Here is a 27,246-nt window from a genome sequence, read left to right as displayed (position 1 = left end):
ATCTGCAGTAATATCATTAATGCTGACTATTCACCCTAAAAAGGCAATACAAGGGAAGGGAGGCCGGCGGGAGGGGAGTGATAAGACAATTCATGGGCTGGATTTGGGTGGTTTGACGGTGGCAGCACGTCCTATTTTGCAGCACTACAGTAACTGGGGTGCCACAGAAATACACTTTGGCACAACTGATGGACATGGCATAAAGCACAACAGCTTGTCTGCTATTGAATGACACGAACTAAAGCAATCCGTCAGCAATTGTCAACGTCCACACTGATGAGCGAGGCACGCTTCCCTGCAAAAAGGCAGAGGTGCGTAGAATGCTCTGCGCGCATCTTGAATGCAGAGCTGGATGCGCTGTCCCAGGTCCTGTAGGAAACCCAGACCCCCGATGTCGCGTTTCTGCGGCAACTACGGAGTTTAGACCTGACGCCGTTCCTGCATGGGGATAGCCAACGCCAAGTGCAAGGCGGCATTAGACAGTCGTGAATGTTTTACAGGTACACGGCGGTCTAGCTGTTCCCATAACCAAGAGTAAATGGGATTCAACGTCCTCCGAACAGAATGTAAAAAAATATTTGAAGGATGGAGGAAAACGGGTTCAATGCTGCGTTGCTGTTTCTTGGCTATCTTTCTGTGTCATCAGCTGATGCCGGTAAGTTTACATTTACTTGTGTTTTTATAGTAATTAATATGCTTGGTAATAGGCTTGCAGTTAATATTTCATTCGACATGGGTTTTCTTACAGCATGTGTCGTCAAACACCGTATCATAGAAAATAGTGGATGATATGCCGAGCTTTATGTGTTGCCTTCATGAATCAGTATAATCGACGTCGGTATTTTGGGGTTTAAACAAACAGACCGTTAAGAAATGGAGCAATGGGGTATTACTGTGTCTGTAAATGCGGATAGTGGTTTCAAAATGATCTCCCACTACCTGTCCAGCTTCACTACAAAGCAACAGTGGTCCTCCCCGACATGCACGCCACACAATTATGCACAAGTTTAATATAATCTTATCTCAAACATTGGCTTTAATACTTTTGAAATATAACCTGCAAAGATCCAAATCAATTCGGTTTTGACAGCACACAATTCGCATGATAAACCACTCCCGCATGTGCCCCTCAATTTTCGAAATATAGCCTACAGTTGAGAACAAGCCAGGTATAGTGTTCAGCGTGTGGGAAGTGTGCTTATCAAAACAAGTGAATGGCGATGCCGACTGAGTGAGTTCACAGAATGTTAAAAAAAGTGGATAACATCCAGATTTTAATAATTCAATCAGTTTAGACCTGCAATCCCACACAGGCCTTATTTTAAATCGTAGCTATATGTGTTACTGTCAGCAAGATAAACAAAACGGATAGCAGGCTTGGAATTGCTGACACCATGGGTAGGGCAACATTTTCATACTGCACTTTACCGCTCTCTCGATTAGAGGATTGAAAGTGAGCTAGATCGCGGCAGTAAATGTTCACACCCTATTAAATGTTACAGGTCACACCAGAGCAAGGCCATATTACAGGTATCTTGACATGGATCTTAATAGCTCCCTGGGATGCTAAAGAACGATTTGCCATATTGATAAAAATGAGAACTTCTGAACATTAGGAAGCATGGTTAAATCCATCACTGTTATTGTAGTGTTTACACAGAAGAAGTTCTTCACTGATTGACGATCAGCTTACTGTATCATTGGTACTTCAGGCATTTCAGGATCAGAAAAAGTAGTCTACCAGTAAAATGTTTTCAGGGAACTTTGGCTGTGAGAACTGTATAGCACTAAAGTAGTTGATTATGTAATGTCTGCTCTTTGTGGATGCACTTATGTGATACCAATAATAAGAACCACAGCACACACAATACACGAGGCTGAAACGTCTTGTCCCCAAGCACTGTGTATAGTTCCTTTTCAAAACAGTGTTTCATAACACACTAGTGGAAATGGCCTTTAGGACAACCCCTCACAGCTGGGGATAGACACAGACCGCCAACACTGCGCAGGGACGGAGGAGTAATGGCCTACGCGTACATCTCCTCTTAATTGGGGCATAATCCAGTTTAGTGACAGCACACAACGGGTGCTCCTGAGGTAGAGAGGGACCAGGGGAAAGAGCCAGCCAGGCAGGCAGGCAGGCACAGGATGCGTCAGCCTGCTGTCAAGACTCACCACCTCCTCATAGATGGTGTTGTGACTTTAGGCTATGCATGAGAGGCAATTAACTGTGCTATCAGTGCTAAGACACAACTGATAACAACTCAGCATTTTTTTTTGTATCTTATTCATGGGGGGATGGTTTTAATGTCTTTATAAAATGACATGACAATGGGATTACTGTGTTACTGTACTGTGTCTGTGGCAGTGGATAACCATGGTTATTAACGGTTCTTAACAGTTCCAAACTACTCCAATTGTAAAATAACTCAAAATATTTAACCCTAATTATTATTACCCTAATTCATTAATTAATTGTTAAATTATCATCGGACAAACACTATTCTTAATATCATATTCAAAACTGTGTTCAATATATAATATATAATGTACATATTGCATAGACTGTATTAGCCAATATATTCCCACTAATTGCTGTAAAAAGCAAGTTACATAAAGAAAAACATGTTGAAAAATAACAAGGGATATGTTTTACATACACAGTAACAAAAAAAATCAGAGACATACAGTGAGGGCAAAAGCATCCCTCACACAGGCAATGAAAGGTATACATATTTGATTTGTTGCTCCACCTATTTAAAGTTTTGTGTTAGAGCAAAACATAATGCTTAAATGTTTTAAAAAACAACCTCTCAAACAGTCATTTTAACAGTATGTTTAAGAAATATAACGATTCGTATTGTGCACACATGTAAGCAAAGTTAAAAGTAACATGAAACATTCATTTCTCCGGGAGCACGTGTTGGTAGACTTTGGTAATAAAACTTGATTTTCCACGAAGAATAGTGGAGATCACGTGAGCGTGAGCTGACGTCCCCTATGTGAGCTTAGAGCTACTAGTGAAATGGAGGAGACGGGAGGAGGTGGGATGCTCAGCTACAGCAGAAAGTGACTTTGGAAGAGGAAAGGCAGGTTAAAATAACCTGGAATGCGGAAGTGTGATGAGTGACAGCTGTCAGTCATCCTTATGGGCTCCTCCGGAACGTCGTTTGGAAAACATCATTACGGTTTGCTGTAAAATGTGTCTTAATCTCCACTTTATCCCCCGGTGCATGGAACCTCCCTGAGTTCCGCTGACAACTCGATAACAGCCACTATAATGAGGAAATCCTGATCTAAATGAAAATGTATGAACACCTCGTAATTCACAGTGAAAGATGTTGAATAGGTCTTGCTGTATTAACGTCATACATGGGAACCTTCAATGTCAAAGCCCTGAAAAAACAAACATCAGAACAGTTCATTATCACCACAAGTAAAAATGTGAGTGACATGTTTAAGGGAAAGTCATAAAGAGCTTGACAAATGAACTGTTAATCAACAGATTTTGTCGGGGGACATTATAATTCTTGGAGTTGCTTTCAGTCACAGCTGCAAATGCTCATTGATGGCTTCTGATCTGACTACTCCACCTCTCCACTGTTTGTGATTAGACACACACGAACAATGTCTGGGGAATCACTTAGTTTAATTGGTCTTTGACGAGTGCTTCACTTGGTTTGATTAAATTGTTTGAGAATGCATCCATATTATTTTAGCCCCCATAGTTTCAATCAAATTAATATGGTTAATTAGCAGGGAAAGTGACAGTTCATATAACTTCCTCATTGAACTGAAAATAATCCAGTAAAACCTTTTAAAATGTTCTTTTTTTTCCACAGTTGAAGCAAACCAAATCTGGTCCTTTTTCACACACATTGACATGGACAAAGATTTCCTTACAAAACAGTACAGTAACTAACCAGAATCCTCTCCCTGCACATGTAATGGAGGCCATACTGCTCTCATTCTGTTGTGTTCTGCCTTCTTGCTTATGTTAAAGCAGGATCATTCATATAGAATTGCCTATGGCAGGGGTCTTTTTCAGGCCAAGGACCCCCAAACTGATGGCGAGATGAGCAGGGACCCCCTACTTTTTTTTTAAATTTTGTTTATAATATACTGGGCCTAGTGCCATATAAACATAGCTACCCTGTTATTGTGCATTCAATACTAAGCTATTCAAATAATACAAAGGTTCCCAGGGAACCGAGGTTACATACGTACATACGTAACCGAGATGTTCCCTATCGCAGTGACTGCGATGTAACATTTGGGAGCGAGTCCATTCACGCGTGCAACAGTGCCGGCCGACATACATACACACACGCCAACCTATTCGCATTGCCCTCAGAGAGGTTCATGTGGCAGCGGCAGTGTGCCTTATATGGGGTATGAATTCAACTTAAGGTGAACGGGATCACTGATCCCTTGCTTATGAAACTTACACCCCAACTGCGCCATCCGCCTTTAATACATAAAGGGAGATGAACACATAATTAAGCATATTCACAGGCCGCAGAGTATCACAGATCACTCGCCTGCAATACACTCTGCAGGAACCCAGGCTCTGCCACATCCAACATATAGTAATTAATAAAGGTGTGGCGAGAGCTCCAGCTTGCTGCCTTTCAGATGTCATCAACTGAAATTCCCTTGAACAGGGCCCAGGATGATGAAACCCCACGAGTAGAATGCGCACGGAGGTTCTCCGGGGGCTCCAACGACAAACTTGTAATAGACAAAGTGATAGCCTCCACCAGCCAACAGGAGAGGCTCGACTTTGCCAGAGGTTTGCCTTTGGCGTTTGCACCAAAGCACACAAATAGCTGATCAGATAGCCTGAACGTACTGGTGCGCTCCACATAAGTGCCAGAGCGCGCACCGGGCAGAGCTTATGCAAACGCTCCTCCTCCGCTGATGCGAAAGGAGGGGGCGAGAATACGGCCAACTCAATGACCTGGTTACGGAACGGAGTTGTCACTACCTTAGGTGTATATGTTGCGTTAAGCTGCAATACCACCTTGTCCCCGGCAATCGAAAACTGAATGCACGACGGGCTGACAGACAGCGGTTGCATGTCACCAACGCGCTTCGCTGACACCAGTGCCAGGAGCAGCGCGGTCTTTAAAGACACCAACTTCATGTCTACCGTTTCCAAGGGCTCGAACGGGGGACCCGTGAGCGCCCGTAACACAACTAGCAAATCCCAAGAGGGTAAAAGATGCCTGACAGGCACCCTAACACGCCTTACCCCAGCCATAAAGCGCAAAGCCAATGGGTGGTTACCGGGAGATTTGCCATTAATGCCAGTATGGCAGGCGGAGATGGCTGCTAAGTATACTTTGATAGTAGAAGCCGCCTTCCCCTCATCGAATAATTGCTGTAAGAATTCTAGGATGATGCCCAGAGCGCAGTCAATGGGGTCGTGCTGACGCGCAGCGCACCATCGCTCGAACATGCGCCACTTGAGCGTATACAGAGATCGGGTAGACGTTGCCCAAGTGCTCTGTATAGTATTCACCACTGAATCTGACAGGCCTGAAGCTAAGAGCCTGTTCCTTTCAGGCTCTGAGATGCCACAGCTCCGGCCTGGGGTGCCAGACCATCCCGTGAGCTTGCAAGAGGAGATCTCTGCGCAGAGGGAGCTCCCAGGGAGGCTGCACTGACATTCTGATTAAATCCGCTAACCATGGCTGATTGGGCCAATGGGGCGCTACTAGTATCAGTTCTATGCCCTCCTCCTCCACCCTGCAGACTACTTGATGCAGAAGAGGGATTGGAGGAAACGTGTAAAGACGTATGCTCGGCCATTGCTGGCTCAGCGCGTCTACGCCTAGTGGAGGGTTGTCGCCTCCTAGCGAAAACCACAGAGGGCAGCAAGTGTTCTGCCTGTTCGCGAACAGGTCCACCTGTGCCCTGTAAAATCACAGCCAAATCTGGTCGACCACCTGACGGTGGAGGCACCAGTCTGCTGCTTGAGGGTTGCCCCCCAACAATAGGTCTGCTCCGTAATTGAGATGACCTGGAATGTGCACCACTCTGATAGAGCGAACATGGTCCGCTGCCCACAAGAGTAGGCGGTTTGCCCATAGGCAGGGCTCGAATTTGGCACCCGCCAAGCGCCAATGGCGTGTAGATTTTTGGGCTGGTGTCTAAATTGTCTCCGATGCTCCGGCACTTGGTGAGTGACATTGCGGAGCAAATCTCCCGACTATTGCACCCGTCATGGTTAAAAATAGCTTGCAACGCCAACACGAACAGTGGGAGAAGGGAAAGGGTAACATAAAGTTCTTAGAAATAACAATAACAATTTGCGGGCGAATACAACGTTCAAATATTTTGCCAGCGAATACAAAGTTCTAATACTTTGCCGGCGAATACAAAGGTTATAAAGTTCTAATATTTTGAGCGCAAATCAAAAGTTGAAACCGACTTAGTTGACCACACGCAAGTTAACGCAGATAAACGAAAGCTAAAATAATGTGCCGATTCATTGCCGTTGCATCACCTCAAGCAAAGGTGCAGAGAACATCTAGGGAGGAAGAAACAACAGCCACAACAGCAGCTACAGCTACACCAAGGGCATGTTGCAGTAGGTGGCTCATTTCGAATAATAGGGAGCCACGGCAGTGGCTGAAATACGTTGACGGTGGTAGTATAAGCGTAGAAGAAAAGCATTGGCTAAATAAGCTTATCCCCGACCGGTGGGCTCTCGCACGTCCCCTTCAGTGAAGCAGAGGTACTGTTTGCCTTCCCTCTGTTTTTTCAATGCGGTTTTTTGTCAGATCAGTAAGACTATAGTATAATAAGCTTTTGAATATCTATGCTGTAGTGTTAGTTGGACAATATTTATATATCATAAAGGTGTCATTTAAAAGCTTAATTGAGATTTTTTTTTGTAGACCTAATGCCGCGCTTCTTAAGAGGTTAAATTAATTCATCTGAAGTACATTTTTAATAATAATTTTTTAATAATAATAATTTAATAATTTTAACAATTTTAAAAAATTGTGGTCATGCAAAAGTTAATTAAATAATGAATGTATCGTGAAGGAGGGCCTTTAAGGATTCCCGGGTAAAGCATACAGCACGTGTTGCGGCTGGTCAATTGGGCAATATTGGTTGATTTCTTTTAATCCATTCTGATTAACAATGATATTAAAATCATAGGTAAAGATTGTTTATATCAAACAATGTCAGAGTAGGTCTGAAATGGCAGGTTTAATTTTGGCCGGTAAAAAATATGATTGGCTGGTAAAAAATGTCATCTACCAGCCATGTTAGCTGGTAAGCCAAAAAGTTAATTTTGAGCCCTGCATAGGTAAAGCGCAGGGGAGCGCACCCCCCTTTGACGATTTATGTATGCCATGGCAGACGTGTTGTTCGTCCTGACGAGTTCATGTTGCCCGCTTAGTATGTGTATAAAATGTCAAAGAGCTATAAAGATCGTTCGCAGTTCTAAGTCCTTGGTAGAGCTGAGCTTTAAGGACTGATACCACCCCTGAAATGGGTGGTATCCCCAGTGGGAGCGCAACGGCGGCGGCTGTCATCAACCCAACAGTTTTTGACAGCGAAGAGATGTGACTTTTTGCCCCAGTCTGAACTGTTGTACACATGCCCTGATGACATCTATTTGTGCCTGAGACAGACCGACTGTCATTGAGACGGAGTTCACTGTCATGCCTAGGAAATGAGCAGTCTGCCGTGGGCATAATACGCTCTTTTCCCTGTTGACCACGAATCCGAGGCGATGTAGGTGCGCCACCACAAGATGGCACTCTTGCACCGCCTCTGCCTCTGAGCGAGACGCCAGCAGCCAATCGTCCAGATAATTGAATAGGCGAATGCCTACTTTTCTTAACGGGGCAATGGCAGCTTCCACGCATTTTGTAAAAACTCTCGGAGCAAGGGATAGACCGAAAGGGAGCATGTGGAACTGGTATGCTATTCCGCCGAATGCAAATCTCAGATATCTGTGATGTCTGGGATGAATCGGTACGTAGAAATACGCATCATTTAGATCTATTGTGACCAGGCAATCGCTTGGCTTTATGAACTGAACTAGACGGCATGGAGTTAACATTTTGAACTTCAACAGCATCAGTGCTTTGGTCAACACACGTAGATCTAATATAGGGCGATAATTCCCGTCCTTTTTCGGGACAAGAAAATATCTGCTGAATGGCCGGAATTCATTTTCTCTGGCGACACCATGCTTATAGCCCTCTTTACGAGTAACGCGTCTATCTCCTGTTGTAGGAAATATACACGATCTCGCGGCACCACTGATTGAATGACGCCCCTGAACTTGGGAGGAGGTCTGGCGAACTGCAGTGTGTAGACCGTTCTCAGCACCCAGGGCGAGACTGCGCATGCGCGCCAGCTTACTAAGCAGTCTGCCAGGCAGGGAGATAAGTTGTTTGGTCAGGACCTAGCCAGCTCATGACCAATCTGTCTAAACCTAGATCTGCCCCCGCTCCTAAGGAGGAGGGTGAGATCTGGGGTTTCCCCCTCATGGTTTGAATACAAAATTGGTTTTGCGAATGCAACGGGTGCATCGCGGGAGGGGATAGACAAGCTTGTCTTGTGTCTGCGCCTAACGGGACAGTGTCGGAGACATGGGGATGTAATGCTTGTGGGAACGTTTTCGCTGTGCTGGACATGAACCTTACATGAGCGCATCTGGCGACCTTCCCAGGTGGTGGCGAGCACACCACCTCCCCCTTTTTCTTTTCAGGGGACGACGTGCATCAGGGCGCCGGCGGCTTGCCTCGCCCCCTCATGCCACGGCGTGTATGCTTGTGCGTGGAACCGGTGCTTTGCTGGGCAGCTGGCTGTTGCTGCTTGGCGGCGGGCTGGGCTGGCGGCCGGAACGGGTTCTTGTTCCAGCCGCGGCGGCAGGCACCTTGGGTGGTGGTGCTGGAGAGCGGAACCCGCTGCGCTTCATGCCCTGAGCCGGTGTGGCTTGCTCGGAGCTGCTGGACCTTGGCATCCACGCCTGGAAAGGCTCGCGGCTTTTCTGCTCGGCTTTCAACTTTTAGTTCATCGCCCCCACCGCTTAACCGAACACGTCCTTGACACTGACTGGGGCGTCAAGGAGCGGCGCTTTCTCCCTGTCAGAAAGCTTGGCCAGGGAAAGCCACAGGTACCTCTGCGTTGCCACAGAGGCCCCCACGACTCGTTCGTGGAACACGCCGACTGCCCCGCAGCTAAATAAGCCTTCTCGGCCAGAACCGCCATATGTCTCGCAGACTTTGTGGGTAGCACAGGTTTCTGGCCGAGGCGCATCGTGGGGGAAGCAGGCAAGAGATAACCTGCAACGGTATCCTCCACTGGCGGGAAGGAGAGGTAGCCCCTCTTCCTCACGTTGAGGTCCTTTCCCTCCCAGTAGGAAGGGCGCCTCGTGACTAGTGCCGCCGTCATCGCGGCACAAAGCGCACCACGGTGGGGATCTCCCCAGACAATGCCGCCTCAGCGTGTGTTCTGCCCAGGCAGAGCACACAGCGGCGATGGCGGTCCCCTTTGTCACAGGGATGCCCACAGTCCTGGTAGGTCTTGGACATCTTATCTGAAATGAAACAAAGATTAGCAAAGAAAGCTATCTCAACGTAGCACGTTGTAAGCAGTGATGAGATGGCAAGTCGAAGACGAGCATGGTCACCAGCTAGACAGCAACTTTGCTTAAAGCGTTGAATATCCTTGTAGCACTCAGAGCTAGTAAGGGAATTAAATCTGACAACTCACCAACTCGAAAGAGTAAAAAGCACACAAGAACAGGAATAACGCTGAGCGTGAGAAGAGTAGAGTACTTTACGGTCTTGACTTTGAGAGCGAAGAGTTGAAAGAGGAAGAGCGACCTAGTCACCCCCTATTTATGGGTACCTGAGGGGGCGGGCTCAAGACGGTGATACGTCGCAATTCGGCCTTCCGGCGTGAATAGATAGTGCTTCCATTGGTCCATAACAGAGTCATGTCCCAAATGTTACATCGCAGTCACTGCTATAGGGAACACACCAGGTGGCAAAACGGAGATATAGGAATCATCTCCCTTAAAAATATTGTACAAGAATCCTGAGATACTTCCAGTTCTGCTAAAGAGGACTGCAGATGAGACAATTTGGCACTTTTCATTTGCCTCTCTAAGCATACATTTTAAACTATTTCCCTCTCTCTCCTTGTATGCAAGACTGAATATTGCAAGTGAAACAAAGGCACCGGTATACATAAGTAATTACGGAAAACACCAAACCTCTATATTCTCTCCTAATTGGCTAACTGTAAGTGTTCCAAAGCACTGTTATTCAAACGGCACTTACTTTTATAGCTTCAGGTCTCTTGTCTGGGTCCCAAGATGTCCTCTCAGACAGCCAGATGCCATGAGCATGTTTTACTCAGAGACCGATTCTTTCCGTTTGCCAAATGACAACACCTTGTTCAGACGTTAAAAATTCACTCTCTGCTAAAGATTTATTTCACCACATAAGCTGTAATAAGCCTCATTATTATATGGCAACGTCAGTACGAGCATTCTGATTAGCTAATGGTTAGTCATGCCAGCCGCGTATTGACGTCCTCACCGGTCTGATAAGTATTGTTATTGCCCTCCAGTGACGCAATCTTAAAAATTAGCGATACCATGTACCAAGTACTAAACATTACATCCTTAAAGATTAGCGATATTAATAGACATCAACAGCCATTAGCATGTAATGTTTAGTACTGATAGAATCAGGACTCCTATTATGAAATTATCTGTGAACAGGAAACCAGTTGAATGTCGTGGTCCCATGACAGTTGAAGAATAAAGACTCAAGAACTGTCATGAGATGACTTGAGAGCTGAACAAAACGACATGTTTTCTATTTACAATTACCATTTATTTTCATTTTTAGTAGCTAAAAATGCCATATAATAAACAACTTAATAACCTCGACCGTTCAGTCAATATCAGACTTCGGTATCACTCGGTAGATACGTTACAGAGCCTCAGTCTGATATTTCCCTGCATGACCTCACTCTCGGTTAGTAAGTAGTAGTACATTTTAGTGTTTATAAAGCGTGCCCAATTTTCTTAGTTAATTCTCAGCAATTTTCTTACTTCAGACATGGTGGCTACCCCGAAAAAAAAAAACCCTGCCTGTACTCCCACTCAAGTAAAAGTAGGATTTAGCAGAGATATTGATAGTCTGTGGGGTTTCTGGAAGCAAAAGGAGCAACAAAGTAAAGCCTTGACTCACTGAACCAGACTGTAGAATTCAACATCACATAATGGAAAAGGACAGGTGGACAGAAAAAGAGATACGGAGAGAGAGAGAGGGAGGGAGCAGAAAAGCCCTGGAGTAAAAGAAGAGGCAGAGAAAAGAGGAGGAGAGCTGTTTGTGACTTTATAACCTGAGCCTTAATCACACTATAAAAACCACTCATCCTTTCAGGAGTGTTGTGTACTTGCTCTTCTGCAGTTGGCAAAAAAGGAAACAAACGTGCCAAAAAATCTAAACCAAGGACATGAAAGGATGTATGGCCTTGACAGCTTCCGCTCTGACTGTTACCCTTTTCTCCAGACACCCTGTCCGCCCCACTCAATGTGACCATCGAGTTAAAGGGTGTGAACTCAGCTTTGGTGACATGGGAGATCTTTGAGGGGGACCCTGTTATTGGGTTTGCCATCACCCAGCAGGTACTGTGTGCGTGTCTGCATGTGTGTGTGTTTTTGTGAGCGTGTCTGAATGTCTCTGTGTGTGTGTGAGTGTCAGAATGTGTCTGTATATATATGTGCGTGTGTGTGAGCATGTCTGAATGTGTGTGTAAAACCTGAGAACACGTTAAAGTCACAAAAGCGTATTGAAAAGGCACAAATACAAGATGAACAGAGATGAAGATCCATGTGTGTGTGTGTGTGTCAGTGTCAGTCCATGTACAGACACATCTACAGTAAATAGTATGTGAGTGACTTAAGTGTGTATGTGTATACCTTAACAATCTTTCACTCGCACCCAAAATCGCCTTTATTTTGGAAGTAGAGCGCGCCTATCCGTACAAATATGTGTATACCAACCCCGCTTCTCTCCACCACGGTGTTTCCACAGAAGAAGGATCTGCGCATGCTTCGCTTCATCCAGGAAGTCAACACCACCACCCGCTCATGCGCACTGTGGGATCTGGAGGAGGACACGGAGTACATCGTCCACGTGCAGTCCATCAGCATGAGTGGGACAAGCCCTCCCAGCGACACTGTGGTGTTCCGCACGCCCAAGGAATCAGAGAGACTGGCCTCCAAAAGCCCAGGTGAGCCTTGTCAGCGCTGGTGTCATTTTAATGTATACTTGCATGGACAGAGTACATGAAAGTTCTGCTGTCGGTTTCTTTAGACAGTCCCCCCAGGATTTCGTGGGCCTTTTTTGTTATAGTTGCGGCCAAAAATTACTGATTTTGTGGGGGCTTTTCCCCAAAAAGTTGGTGTGAAAATTGCGGTGTTTGTTGCGATGAAATTGCGGGGGCAAGTGAAAGTTGCGATAAAAAGTTGCATATTTCCCTCTTTGTAATTATAATTGGATTATTTGTTGAAAAATAGATAATTAATAAACTAACATTCTCCGAAGATCCAAACCGTTGAGAAATGGTCCTCTAAATAACCTTACCAACATGCCAAACAAAAGATTACCAGTACTACAAAAATGAAGTATAATAGGCTGTTCTGCCCTCTGCTTATTTAGGTCAGAAAATGTATATTGTTTGTATTGTTGTTATGGAAACGAACACAGGACTTTTACTTTGACATCATTCAAATGTTCGTCTCGTGGGAATGGCAACAGCTGTTAGACTTATCTAGAAAAATAGCTTGTTATGCTACGTTATGCTAAACACGTAGGGGGAACAGTACATAGGATTTACTTATCCACAACGAAGTGCACCTGTTGGAATCACAAAAGGACCACAAGTAAGACTGAATAAAATGTTATGAATATCTCAGCCTACAAATAAAACTGCATTTAATTTCCATGCCTGGTGTAGCATGAATCATTGAATACAACGGATGCACCGTGTCTGCAGGGGCAGGAGAAAGTTGTGGGAGACGACAATAATTTGTCAAATTTGCGCGAAAATTGCGGTGATGTGTTAAAATTGCTACGTCGTGCTGAATTCGCGGGTAATCGTTGAATTCGCGTGAATTGGCGCGATCGCGACATCGCGAAATCCTGGAGGGTCTGTAAGAGGTTTATAACATTGCTTGGATACACATTGAGGCCAACTCTGTGTGGGAATTATGAGTGTGTAGCAAAGTGACAAACACAAGTGGCAACATCAGGAGCAATGTCAATGATATAATACATTACAAAAAGTTTTTTTTTATGACAAGTACGGTCTTCATTCAACACGATTTTTCCCACTTTCATCAGCTGTTTGCATTTTTTAGAACAGTCATAACAAATGGACAGGCACTGATCAGGTTTTAGGCAGCTGCCACATTCAGTAAATAGGTTACAGAAAAGAACAGAAGAGAACCGGCGTCCCCACTTGCCACGCAGAAGCATCTTTCATTTGGACAATGGGGAAGCCATTACACAACTACTGCAGAGTGGCCCTTCAAAAAACCCTGCAGCCTGTGCTGTCATTTTAAACAACAATCACTCACTTTTGTACATCTTCCTCCATTAATTTCCCATTTGCAGCCTTGGCTGCCTTATCTGGACTGCATAATATTTCCAATTTCATGTTTCATAATCTATTCATTAACCCATTTCTTCCAACAAACTTCTGGCTGGGGCGGGTAATAGAGCACAGGAACATCAGCTAGGGAAGGGGACTTTTACAGCAGCCATTTTATGGCCTTAAGCCACTGTCCACCATTTAATAAAATTCGTCATGTAAAAGGTCACTTCACTGCTGGATGGTAATTTTGTACACCAAGTATGACATATTGTTGACATAATTTGCACCAAAGTCCTGCTTTTTTAAGGATAAATTAATTATAGAAGTTGAGACAACTACAAAAAGTGCTTTCCATGACAACTGAATTTTTCTTCCAATTCAGTTCTGCATGTAGTGAAAAAATCAGAGACATTACATAGACGTATGAGGATCATGTTATAAATTATACTATAAATGTGAACATTCTCTTACATGCACATCAGTGAATAAGGTTTTCGATAACTGGCATACCTACGTGAAATAGTGACATCATGCACTAAAACGATTACTGTCGTTTGATGCATTTTAAGAGCAAAAGCCAGAGTAGAGCTTTAACACAGACCCTGGACCTGCTGAGGTGTCAGTGCAAAACAGAGACAGACCAGCATAGTCCGGCATAAGGGACTGTGTTAAAACAAACTCAAAAGTCTGTAGTGCTTTTTAGAGGACATGCTGCAGAATGAGTCATCTCTTAAGAGAACTCCAACACTGTACCCGACTATGACGTGATTAGCGCTGTATATGAAACTGAGACTTAAGCCAACAGGATTCTCTTACATAAAATATAAAAAAGTCCAAAAAGCCAGAACTTGAAATACTTTTAAACAACATATACTGTAGGAACTGTATATCTTAGTCATACCCATCAAATGTTGCATAGGAGAAGATGCAGAAAGATAAAGAACACTGTGGGTTGGTGGTTTTAAAGCACATCTGTCCATCTGTTTAAGACCCTGTTTGTGACTTCGTGACACGGTCTTTCTGGCATGCATCATCAGTCAATCACATCTCTCCGATTCTGAGACACGTTCGTTAAGGCTGCTTCCTTAATCATCGGCCATTACAGCCTGCAATTAATCAAGCGGGCACCATTGCGCCTCGGTTAATACCACAGCGGTGGGGCCGAGGCTAAAGAACACAGACAGTTTACATCTCTGCCCGGCTTGTGGTGGTGTGGCGCCACGCTGGGTTTTGTCCTTCGAGGTCCTGTGGGGCTGAGAAAACACCTTGGTTTGACGTGGGAGGAGAGGTGTTCTCCTTGGGTTTGTGGTGACACAAGCGGTGAGGAAAAAAATCTGAGGCATGATGGGGAAAAAAATACAGCTTACTCTCGGCCTCTTTTGACGGCTGCCACAGAACCTTCTTTGATTTCTCTGATGTTGCAGAGAACACCTGTGTACAGTCTCTGACTGTTGCAATGTGAGTGTCAAATCTGAGCCTTCTTCTCTGTTCCAGAAGACGTTAATGCTGAGCCTTTTTCTTCAGATCTGTCTCCAAAAGAAAACACGCATCTGCCTCACCTACTGATGGGAGGCTTCATGCTTTAACTTTCCCACATTCCTGAAGCTGTGATAGTCCTCTCCGATATGCCGGAGGGGCACAAGAGAGAGAGAGAGAGAGAGAGAGAGAGAGAAGACGGGGCTGAGGGCATACTGCTACAGAATGGTGAAGTGTCTTTCTTTTTCCCCTCCACAATAAAATGAAGCGAAATCCAAGCAAGAAAAACAGGAGAATAAGAGAATAACAGACACTCAAGAAGAAGAGTGGCTCTGAAACTACCAGCATCCCTCAGCTGGCTCAGACAGAGACTCAGACAGCCATGATATTAGCAGTATGGCAAGTGCCGCAGCCACCGACAGCGCTGGCTTTGATGTATCTGGAGTGTGCTTGCTCGCGAACCAGACTGTCTCGCCAAGGAGACTGAGAAACAGTGGAGAAGGATCATTACATGAATCTCAGTGCACGAGAAACTGCAACCCGGTCCCCGCAGACTCGCTCGTGGGAGCGCGATGCAGCACTTCTGATGGTTAGATTAAACCCATCGAGCTGAGCGGATACATCTGAAACCCTCTAACGACACTGCAGTGGGTTTATACAGTATAAAAAGGCTAGTTGTTCAAGCAGAAATTCAAGGACAGTTCTATGCAGAAGTGACACTAGTTACTAGCTATTGATATCTTAAGTGAGGTTGTCTTTGCATGTGTTTGATATGTGTTTGTGTGTCCCACTGAAAAACTATGTCTACAAAAAATACTATACGAATACATCCAAATAGTATTTGACCTAAACACAAAAACACATATTACAAATAGGGTGTGTTTAGACGTGTGGGGATAAATTAAACTAGGAAAAATAATCTGAAATAATATAAAACAAATCACAGAGACTCAAAACATTACAATGACGTATTCAATTATGTGATCTAGTTTAGATTACATTTTTCATCCAATCTGATACCATCTTATAATTATGTTGGAAATACCCTGCATAACTCCAGGCATCCCACCTTTTCAACATATCCAAACGTTATCACGCTATCAGAGGTTAACAAGACATCAATCAGTTACTATGAAAATACTAATGAATATAGACAAACATTTTTACAGTCTCAATGGAACATTTTGGGAATGGAAGGGGCTGTCGAACAACCTGTAACTGCCTAAGTCTGCATACACTGAACACAGCAATGAAAATGCACTATAGCCTGTGTCACAGAGGAACAATAGCTTCTACAATAGATTACAAATAGGATATGTGAGGATATGTTGAATTGGAGAAAATAATCTGAAATAATCTAAAACAAATCACAGAGACTCCAGGGCCTACAATGAAGTAGTTTTAAACATTTTTAGATTATGCAAGGCAAGTTTATTTATTTAGCACAATTCATACACAATGACAATTCAAAGTGCTTCACAAATGAGCAGATGAATAATAGATTCGAAAGGTAACATGCATTGAAGAACAGGTAAAGTACATTAGAAATATATGTTTTAAAAAAGAAGCTGAAAGAGCATAACAAGTAAATGAAATAAATACAGTGTATTTGTACAGTACACAGAAGGCAGCTGAGAAGTGTAAGGACTTTAATAATGTGGTCAGTTCTAAGAACTTCAGCAGCTGCATTTTGTATAAGCTGAAGCTGTTTGATTTAATTTTTAAGAACAGGCCAGAACAGCGGACTCGACCGGCATTATTTAATAACTGAATTGGTTGCCATGGTGCGAGGGGCAGCCTGTTTTAACAGCTCTCCTGATAAAAAAAAAACCCTCTCCTGCTAAAAAGGAGTTTTTAAGTCTTGCTTGGCCAGTTGAACGTAATGTTTTAGACCAGCCAGAACAACTGACACGACCAGCATTATTTAAGAACTTAATTGGTTGCCATGGTGCCGCCGCAAGTGGCAGCCTGTTTTAGCAGCTCTCCTGGATCACGGACTTCCTCACCAGGAGACCACAACATGTAAGACTGCAGGGCAGCCTGTCGGATGTGCTGGTGAGCAGCACAGGCGCCCCCCAAGGAACTGTGCCTTCACCTTTCCTGTTCACCCTCCACACCTCCGACATTCCGCTTCAGTTTGAGTATGTGCAACCTACAGAAGTTCTCTGATGATTCCTCCATCGTCAGCTGCATCAAGGACGACAACGAGGCGGAGTACAGAGCTCTGGTGGAGAGCTTTGTAGGGTAGTGTGTCACCAATCACCTCCAACTCAACATCAGAAAGACCAAGGAGCTGGTGGTGGACTACCGGCAGAGCAAAAAGAAGAGGCCCCCCAACTCCTAGCTTGGATAATCTTGAGCCGCTTGCGGAAGAGAGAAGGCGGAAGAAGCTGGACTATTATTTAATTTTTTTAATGTATATATTTGTTTATCTATCTATCTATAAAGGTTGTATAATAAAGGTCCCAAGATTGAGCCCTGGAGGACACCACAGGTCAAGGATGTTGGTGTTTAGGTACAGTGAGATATACATTTTTTTTTTTTTATAGCTCCTGTCTTGTAAGTATGACCTGAGCCACTTGATAACTGTACCTCAAAATCCAACCCAATGCTGTGTAGTAAGATATTATAAACATCAGTGACAAAGGCTGCACTGAAGTCTAATAACATCAAGACAGATGTTTTGCCTGTATCCACATCAGGGACTTGTGCCAGACAGCAATGATACATTTACAATTTTAAGCACGTCTGCTGCTAAGAGGTGGAAAACAAATTTGAAAAAGTTAGGAATCTTAGTTAAGTATCTAAGCAGTATGTGGAAGAGCTGGGATTCGTTACTGGTTTTCAATAGTTTCATTGTCTATTAAACACAATTTTGAAATAAGGTTGAGTTCCCCTCTTTTGTTGCTGGCAATTTCAAATGTTGAGTTGTTCATAGGCCAAATTGAGGGGATATGTTCTATTTGATTTGAGTTTGCCTTTGAAAAAAGACGACGCAAGGTATTGCACTTTTTAACAGAGAAGTCCAGGTGCCAACTGTGACAGACAACGGTGTGTTAACTTCCCGACTGCTGCAAATAGCACACAAGTGTTGTTTGTATTCCTACTGATGATAGAGAAGAAAGAAGGACTAGCTTTGTATATTTCAGCATTATAAGGACAGAGCCTCCCTCTGGGGATTTGAAAGTGAATCTGATTTTTGTATTTGTGCCATTTTCTCTCTTTTTAGTAGTTTCACAGTTGGATTTTGCATCCACAGTGCTTTTTGTTTCTCTGTGACTTACTTTAGCAATGTCATCCATAATATCTTCCATTATAATTCAAATTATTCAGTGAATCATCTCAAGAGTCTGACAGTTGACTCGAGGTCCTTGAAAGCACCTGCTCAAAGAGAGTGCTTGTGTGATCCTTTATGACTCTCTTCTTACGGTCATTGATCTGTTCTGAATCTGTGGGGACATAGACACATCAAAGAACACACAAAAATGATCAGATCAGGCCAAGTAGAGACGTTGAGACCCTTTGTGATGACAAGGTTCAGGGTATGACCAAAAGAGTGAGTTGGTCCCTGTGTATGCTGTGTTCTGTGCGCTGTATCAAATAGTGCAATTACTTCATGCAAGTTGAACTAATGGAACTTTTTGCCCATGGCTCGGGACGGGCAGTCAGCCAACTTACAAGTGCCCGAGTCTGCATAACAGCTGAACAGAGCAATGAAAATGCATTCATTCATGTCACAAAGGAATCACAATAGCTTCTACAATTGATAAAGCCATTCATATAAAGTTCCCCCCCCCCCCCATCTTAACATTCAGTGGCAGGAATCAATTGTGTATATATTTGCCTGAGAGCATAGTCTTTTTCAAGTCGCAGTATATGTGTTTTCTGGTTTATGATGACATTCTTATCTTACTCACTGATGAGCTGAATGTGTGTGTGTTAATACATGTTTCACATATATTGTATGTGTACATGTACATATGTGTGTCCTGTCCCCATACTGTTAAGCATAAATACGTGTTTGTATGTTTGCATATCTATTTGTGTGCATGCCTCTTATCATCTTCCTATCTCGCCGACAGATGAGGTGATGATGGAAGAGGTGGAACAGACAGCTCAGCTTAGGGCAGGAGAGCTCATCATCATCGTGGTTGTGTTGGTTATGTGGGCAGGTAAGGCACTGAAGAGGCCAACTCCAATCCCACCCAGTTTAATCAGGCCATGAGGTGAATAGCATCCACTATACGCACTCACACATCTAGGACCATCTCGGCTTTACTGTGGAAATTAGTTTTTTGCTCCAATGAAGTAGACATCATTCTGAACAGTGTTGATAAGTGGTAAATGATGTGGCTATCACACAATTGTATATTTGACTTCTGGAAAAGCTTTGAGTTTGTATAATAATTTAGTTAATATATTAAGATATGATTAAAGGCTTCATATTTCAAACATATATTTTATGGAGCCACATTTTGTTTTGTGTACAGCTACCATCATGTTTTTATTTATAAAGCAGGCTTATGTTTTTGTATTGCCACGCTTAAAGTGGTGAAATAAAACCATCCAAATTCCACTCTTTTATGTGACTCTGGTGCAAATACAGGCATTAAGGCATGTCACAAACACTGTAAAACCCCTGCAAGATAGACTCAATGCAATATTCAGTAGCACATTTAATATGTATGCTGTTTCCCTACACAGCTCAGAATCCAAACCTACAAAACCAAGTAAAAACTGTAGAATCTCAAACCTCCCAAGGGCTTTGACAATTCTCGGCTGATTCTACTCCAAAGATCTGTGTTCTCTATGGGCAAATGAGTGTTTCACACTGAAAGGGAGAACTGTGAGTTTCTTTGGTCTAATTGAGCCACAAGGGCCAATCTCACATCACAGGAAGTCCCATTGAGTCTGTGCAAAATAACTGGATGACTGGACAGTTTCATATAGCATGGTTCAGTTGAGGTGACTTCAGGTTGTAGCAAAACTATAGCCCCCTACCGAACAACCGAATTCACCTGGCCCTTTAAAAGTTTTGATCTCACATATTATCACACAGGTTCCTGCTTTCTGTGTTCTCTACTTTAACAACCTTTCTCTCCTTTTAAATTCCTTTATGGTCCTTCACCCCCCCCCCCCCCATCCTTTCCTTTCAGGTGTGATTGCTCTCTTCTGCCGTCAGTATGATATCATCAAAGACAACGAGCCCAACAACAACAAGGACAAAGCCAAGAGCTCGTCGGAGTGCAGTACCCCAGAACACCCAACAGGAGGACTACTGCGCAGCAAGGTCTAACACAGACCCCTCCCTCCAGGCAATAACAGGCATCCGCCTCAGGACAGGTAACTTTGACATACCCTCTGATACAGGGAAACACTGTGCTTAATACACACTGTCATTTATACACATGAATCATTTTATGAAAAGTAAGAAATTGCACTAGGCAAGAAAGTATAAATATAACAGCTGCTAGCACTGGCAAGTGCAAGTAGTAGGTTCCTGAAAGTGGAAGCGCTCTAATCATTAATTAACTATGGTAAGAGCCTGTATGCAAAATGAATAAAGTAGCCTTCATAAATCCTTAATTATTATATGACATTGATTATATAATACTATGGCTGCTCAGGTTTGAGAACATATAAAGTTAAACGGACTGGATTATTCCTGTTTTTGCCCTCCACAGAACCTTGACATGTTAGAAAGCCATGAAATGACATCACCACAACATCTTATGACAGCCTTCCCAGCTTCATCCTCAAGACGCCCTTAGAAGATCAAAACAGACCCCTTGGTGCTCTTCTATTCAGCCTCTCTATCGTGTGAGCACAGTGGGAACGAGTGAGGTTGACACTTGGGACTCGAGAGGTCTGGACTCCTACAAGACTGGTGGCCAAGCGGTCTAGGGGATGTGGTGAGGGAGGTTGAGGGTAGGTTGGTGGGGTCAGATCTGACACGACTGCCTCGGCAGAAGCAGCGGTGACTGCTCTGCAGGAGCACGTTAAGGAATCAGAAAACCTTGGCACCCAGCAGCAGCTCTCTCTTGCACAAGCCAGCCTCGCCAAGAAGATAAGGCTGAGAAATTGGTCGCCCTCTGATAGGGGTATACTTTTGAGAAACTAGAGGGGTGCTTTTACTGGATGAGGAGAGAAGGGGGAAAAAAGAAAGAAAAAGATTTGTTGTTCTGTTCCCTTTCTGCTTTTTACCCTTATCAGTCTAAAAACAGGATTAGTACTTTCACCAGACTAATGCTGCTGAAGCCACGACTGATAACAAATATATACATTCCATTTATCTATCTGCCTAGTTCGGTCTACTGATCCTTTAATTATCCCTGTTTTCTATTTATCTCTTCTTTTTAACCATCAACCAAACGGTCTTGGTTGCTGTTCCCCCCTTGTCCCCCAACTTCTCTGCCCATGGATTCTCAAGCACCTTTGTTTATAGGTGCAGCAGAACCCCACCCTAAACACCCTCTTGCTCTCAGGGCATTCAAACACTGTCCAGAGGCACAACAACAAACAACAACAAAACAAACAAGAGTCGCAAGCACTGTGTCACCTAACGGCCTGTGCAACAGAGGCTGCGTTGTTCGGACCAACAAGGACAGGTCATTCACACATGGCATATTCATATAACTTGCAAAGTATCTATTTAGTCACTTGTGTATCTCAAGTAAGGTTGCTGTCTAAAATGAGCACATTACTGTACAATATTTAGACTGAATGTTGGTTGACTACATCATCATTGTTTCTGCTGTTCTGTCTGGCTTTGAGCTATTTTATATTGCATCCCTTTATAAGTAATTTAAGGCCGAGTCTGTCAGGTGTTCTGTCACCCAACGGTGACAAGTGAGCCCGTGGACTTTCTGCTGAGCACACTGGTCCCATGGGGAGACATTTTCATTTGGTGGTTTAGGAGCAAGAACGGGAAACAGGTTCAGGATATTCAGAGTTTATCAGACCAGTCAGTTGGGCAGGCATGGTCATCAATCCCCCTTCTGAGTGCTAGAACTAATTGGATAAGAGAAGAGTAAAGTCTTCAGGAATAAAGAGCCGTGGAACTTCAGAGCAGAGCAGTGTGTGTGGAAGGTAATCCACTGTTGTGTGACAGGCCCTGTCTATTTTGGGGCTGCCTTGAGTTTAATATTAACTAATAGGCTATGTGGTTTCAGCTGGGCTGGCTGTGTTCACCGCCCGTCTACGAGATTGATTCTGTTGCAAATTATACTGAAATCGTAATCATAAGCCATAGCTCGATTTGTATGAATGACTGCATTTTGAGGAAACGGCCCATAAAGAATAACCCTGACTCGCCTGCGGATTATCCTTTAAATGTAATCAATATGGAATATAGTGAATTACTCCTTTTTCCAAATTGATACCAGTTTCTATTACATAGACCCTGGCATGCCACTGTATGGTGCAATCTCATATTAGTGTAGAGGTAAACTGGTTTGTTCAGGTGTAAAGATAAGATAAACATGTGACATCTAGACAAATATGGCTATTGTATGCCCCTAACCAAAAGCACAAGGAATTTAACGTCTTATCTGTGTTGCCTGTGCATTTTACAGAGTGGGGAGCTAGGGTTTTTCAATTAAATGCTTTTCCAGATTTGACTGGAGACCTTGCTCATGGGGTTTTGTCCTCCAACACAATGTCAGTGCTGATCAGCTCATCTACCATCCTCTCATTCAACGGGGTCAAAACATAATTAGAGTTCAGACTCATGAGAGTTTGACGGTCATGAGGTCAAACCCATAGGGAGCACCTATCCGACGATATGTATTCCTTTCGCCACCTGCTTCCGATTGATGACTTTGTTAATCAAGTCTGTTGAAGGGTACCTAAAGGAATCCTAGATCAATTAAACGCACCCTGGTCCTAAACCTGTTACAATTACTCCCCACCTGCCATTGCCATGGTGACAGGTTCAGGTATCGCCCTCTCCCTCTCTCTCTCTCTCTGCCCACACACAACTCACTGGCGTCCTCATTTTTCACCATCCCTCTCCGCGCCCGCAGAGGCAATATATTTCTTCTGTAATGACTGCTAATTAACCTTGGCTGTGGGCGAGTAGGTGGGTGGCAGGGTGAAAAATGCCTCATATCAATATTGTGTTTGGGCAGTTTACATAGAAAAACAGAAGGGGATTAGGCAGAAAGAGAGAAAGTGTGCAAACAACAGACAGACAGAGATATAAAGATAAAGAAAGAGAGACAGAGATAGAATAAGAGAATAGGAGAGAGAGAGAGATGAAGAGAGCGAGCAAGAAGGTGATTCATGCTGCTAAAGACTGATGAACCGGCTTTTGTTTTGTCTCTGCTGCAATAGGGTTCTTTACCTTCCCCTGATAAATCCTGATATTTCCTTGTGCCTCTGCCACGAAAAGATGCTTCAGGAGGGAACATTTGACTGAAAAAGAGAGAGAGAAAAAGGCACTACCCTACTCCAGACTAAGTGACAACCCTCTCAAGATGCGTTTTTGCCACACTGACCAAAGCTATTATCCCCTCGCCTTTTGCAGTCAAGAAATAAATACATGAAAAGTGTGGCTCTTGCATGATTCCACTACATTCAAAATCCAGTCCCAAACAGTGGTTGACAGGAAGAACAATGTGTTACTTTCAGGGGACTTTTAAATATCCATTCCAACAAAACCCATCTATTTGGTTTACCAGAGGAAGTTACTATGCGCCCTGTGACAGAAAAGTGTGAGTTAACATTTTGGCATGGAATGACGACATTAAGTATTGACTAATACCATGTTACCACAGTGTGGTATAGTATGAGTTGTGTAAGATGAATTTTCAGAATCAAGATAAACTCAAAGATTAATTGGAGGATTAAAAAAATACTTTTAAAGCTGTGGGAAGCTTTGAATTTTGCACACATTTGAAATATTGGCTGCATGTTGTATCAATCAGCAACACAGTCTGCAGAATAATCAAAGGATGGCCAGATTTGCATGTCAGACTGTATGGTTTAACACCAACAATGTTGAGCAGATTACTGTCATGAACATTCAGTAACATAATTTCCATACAGATGCATTTAAATATCTTGTTTAAAGGTATGACATGTTAAGGATAGCCTTTGTTCAAATACAGGCCATTATCTGTTTCCCCTGTTAACAGGCAGACATGTATTTGAATACATTCACGCATGCGCGCACACGCGCACACACACGCGCACGCACACACACACACACACACACACACACACACACACACACACACACACACACACACACACACACACACACACACACACACACACACACACACACACACACACACACACAATCCCAGACACTGTCTCTAGTCTGTCTCTAGTAAGGGTCTGTCGCTATCACTCTTCCACAAGCTGACAAAAGAGTACACCTTTATCTTTCAGTCTAACTGAAATGCCAAGACTTGTGCTGTTCATTTATGGGCTTTCAGCAAAAAACATAGTTTTATTGTAGAATTTGAATTCTCACAGCTTGCTAGTTTCCTTTTAGCACAAGTACATAATTACTTTAAGATTTTTGTCTCTTCAGGTTAAGAACGTATTTGTGACTTGGCCTCTGTCTTCAGCAGTATGCCCACAATTTCATTTCACTTTGGACAACCAAGCCTTAAAACACCCAAGACAGCAGATGGTGTAAAAAATAATAATAATTAAGAGTACATTTGTACCACAGTAGATGGATTTATTAAGACGCATGGACTTAAAGAAACAAAATAAAACGTATAGCTGATGTTTTATGTCAATCATCAAGTCTATGTGAGTTGTTTAGTCATTAAAGCTTCATGAGGGCTAGCATGATTCTGCAATTCTGAACAGAAATTATACAATTTATACCGTTATAAAACGTAAATGTCCAATAATGTAACAAAAATAAAGTGTCACGTATTTTCAACATGTTGTGCTTCTAGGTTATTTTGTGTTTTACCGTCACTGACTGTTGTTTGTTGTCAGGTAACTTAGCTACCTATAACTATAGCTTTATTTCTACTTAACATTAGTTCATGAAACTCAACAGGTACATCGTGTCTTGCTAATGCTAGTTTCAGGAGAAACCTTAAACTTTCAAAAGTTAATGGCGAGAGTGGAATATATGATGTATGCCTACTACCTGTATGTCGAGCAGCAACAAGAGTCAGGATTTCTTTGACCTTTATTAGGCCTATGTAGTAGCTAGGCACTGTCCAAGCAGGACATATTGTTGCTGACAGTGGAATCACAGGAGGGAGGTCTATTCTCCACATGACACAGACGGTATCGTTAAACAACACACAGGCATTTTACAACATTGAACCTCGACAAGAATGATGCCAGTAATGCATGCTCACATGAGGCACAAAAAGGAAACATGAACCACATACTAAATTCGAATACTACATAACTAGAAATACATTCGTATGAGAAAATGCAAATTGAATTCCACCACAGGACCAGCTGTCTGTATCTTAAAAACAAAACAAAGGACGAGTCAAAAAAGTGTGTGGCGGGGGAAATCTGTGGTTTTGATGCCCCATTGAAAGACATGGATTCAATGCATTGCAATGCAACACAATAGGTGTTCCCTTTTTTATAGAAGGTACACTGAGAGTAATAAAAAGGAATCAATAACAATAATTTCTAAACGTCATTTTAGGAAGCTAGATGGACAGCCATGAAGTTTCACCAAAATGGTAGAACAAAATGGTAGACCAGGCGCTCAATGGCGATGGCAGCAGTCTTGTAAGGACTGCATATGCCTCAGGCCTCTTAGTGAAGTAATCCATGGTCATAGCAGCACGCGCCAAAGGGGACCCCACCCGGTACGGCTGCAGTGGTGCGTGAGAGCACCGGGTCAGCCTCTTCTGAGCCACGCAGGAGTCACACTGGTGAACGTAGAACTTCACGTCCTGGCAACACCATTGCAGTTCCAGTAGAAGCAGGACATGAAGCCATGAAGCGTCTTGGTAATTCTGGAATGGCCCAGCTCCCACAAAATCATGTACCGGCTGCAGGACCCATGGTGCGCAATGGCTCCTGGGAGTCTGCCAGCGTCGATGCAAGAGCACATCCCAGTTGGTGAGGCAAGGCCACTACGAGTAGAGAGCCTTGATCTCAGGACCCCGTGCTGAGATGGTAGACCAGGGTGGTCATTGGCCCGCTCCCACCAGGCCTGGACAGGGTCGATTAATTGCTGCTGCTCCTGCCACTGGAGTCGAGAAACTGCTGCCACTGCGGAGAACAATGGATCTGAACCAGTGGGACCCAGCAATGTAGTCGAGGGGGCTTTATCAATACATGGCAGCGGTAAGGAGTCTTTGCAAGTGACTTCATTAAGACGGTGGTAGTCGACACAGAGGTGCCAGGTGCCGTCTTTGTTCTTGAAACTGATTGGGAAAACACAGACGGTACATGACAAAGACGGTGATGATGCACAACTAGACACTAGACAACACAGGGACAACACAAAGGCATTTTACAACATAAAATCCAGACAAGAATGACAACAATAATGCACACTAAAATGAGACATAAAAGGGAAACAAAAACTATATTCTAAATTGTAACACTACTAAACATTAACATTCTTGATACACATTCTCACTGCCTTCTGAAGAAAAAGATCTATTATAGACACATATACACAAGCTTTCGCTACCCTTACACGCTACAACACATTTTGATTCCACACGACCACAAAAGTGAAGGCAGCATGTGAGAGAACAATGCATGGAGTTGTTCAAGGGTTGGTTTGTGTCTAGATTTGCTAACCATGCTTTGCTTGTGTTCTCTATTGCCTTCCTGTTCACGCTTACATTTATGGCAGATCTGCAAATCAGTAAGTAAGTAAGTAAGTAGAGTAAGGAAGCCAACTGATAAAGGATCTAATGTTCTAATAAGATTGTGTATATGAGGAAGTGCATTAAATGAATAAATGCTTTCAATAAATTGTAATTGCTAGACTAAAAGGCCACCATCCTGTAGCTGTAAATGTGGGGGATCTCGTCTGTAATTCCCTAGAGGAATAGAATAAACCTAAAAATTATTAATGTGGAGGATAGAGAAGTACCTGAAAGTAAGGGGGTATGAGCATTGACGTCAAGGCCCATTCAAATCCATAGTCTATAAGTG

General features: G+C 43.4%; 1 protein-coding gene across 1 annotated transcript; it reads left to right on the top strand.

Annotated features, from left to right (window-relative positions):
* Window positions 1–585: 585 nt before the first annotated feature.
* fndc5b (fibronectin type III domain containing 5b) lies at window positions 586–20,425 on the top strand (the record flags this gene model as incomplete). The annotated part of the gene is made up of 5 exons (XM_080837175.1): window positions 586–655; window positions 11,565–11,680; window positions 12,090–12,288; window positions 19,212–19,301; window positions 20,286–20,425. 5 exons carry the CDS (start codon window positions 586–588, stop codon window positions 20,423–20,425), a joined length of 615 nt encoding a protein of 204 aa, XP_080693301.1.
* Between the last annotated feature and the right edge of the window lie 6,821 nt (window positions 20,426–27,246).

Source organism: Sprattus sprattus (assembly GCF_963457725.1).
Source record: "Sprattus sprattus genome assembly, chromosome: 4".
Taxonomy (NCBI): domain Eukaryota; kingdom Metazoa; phylum Chordata; class Actinopteri; order Clupeiformes; family Clupeidae; genus Sprattus; species Sprattus sprattus.
This window is presented reverse-complemented; position numbering and strand designations above follow the sequence as displayed.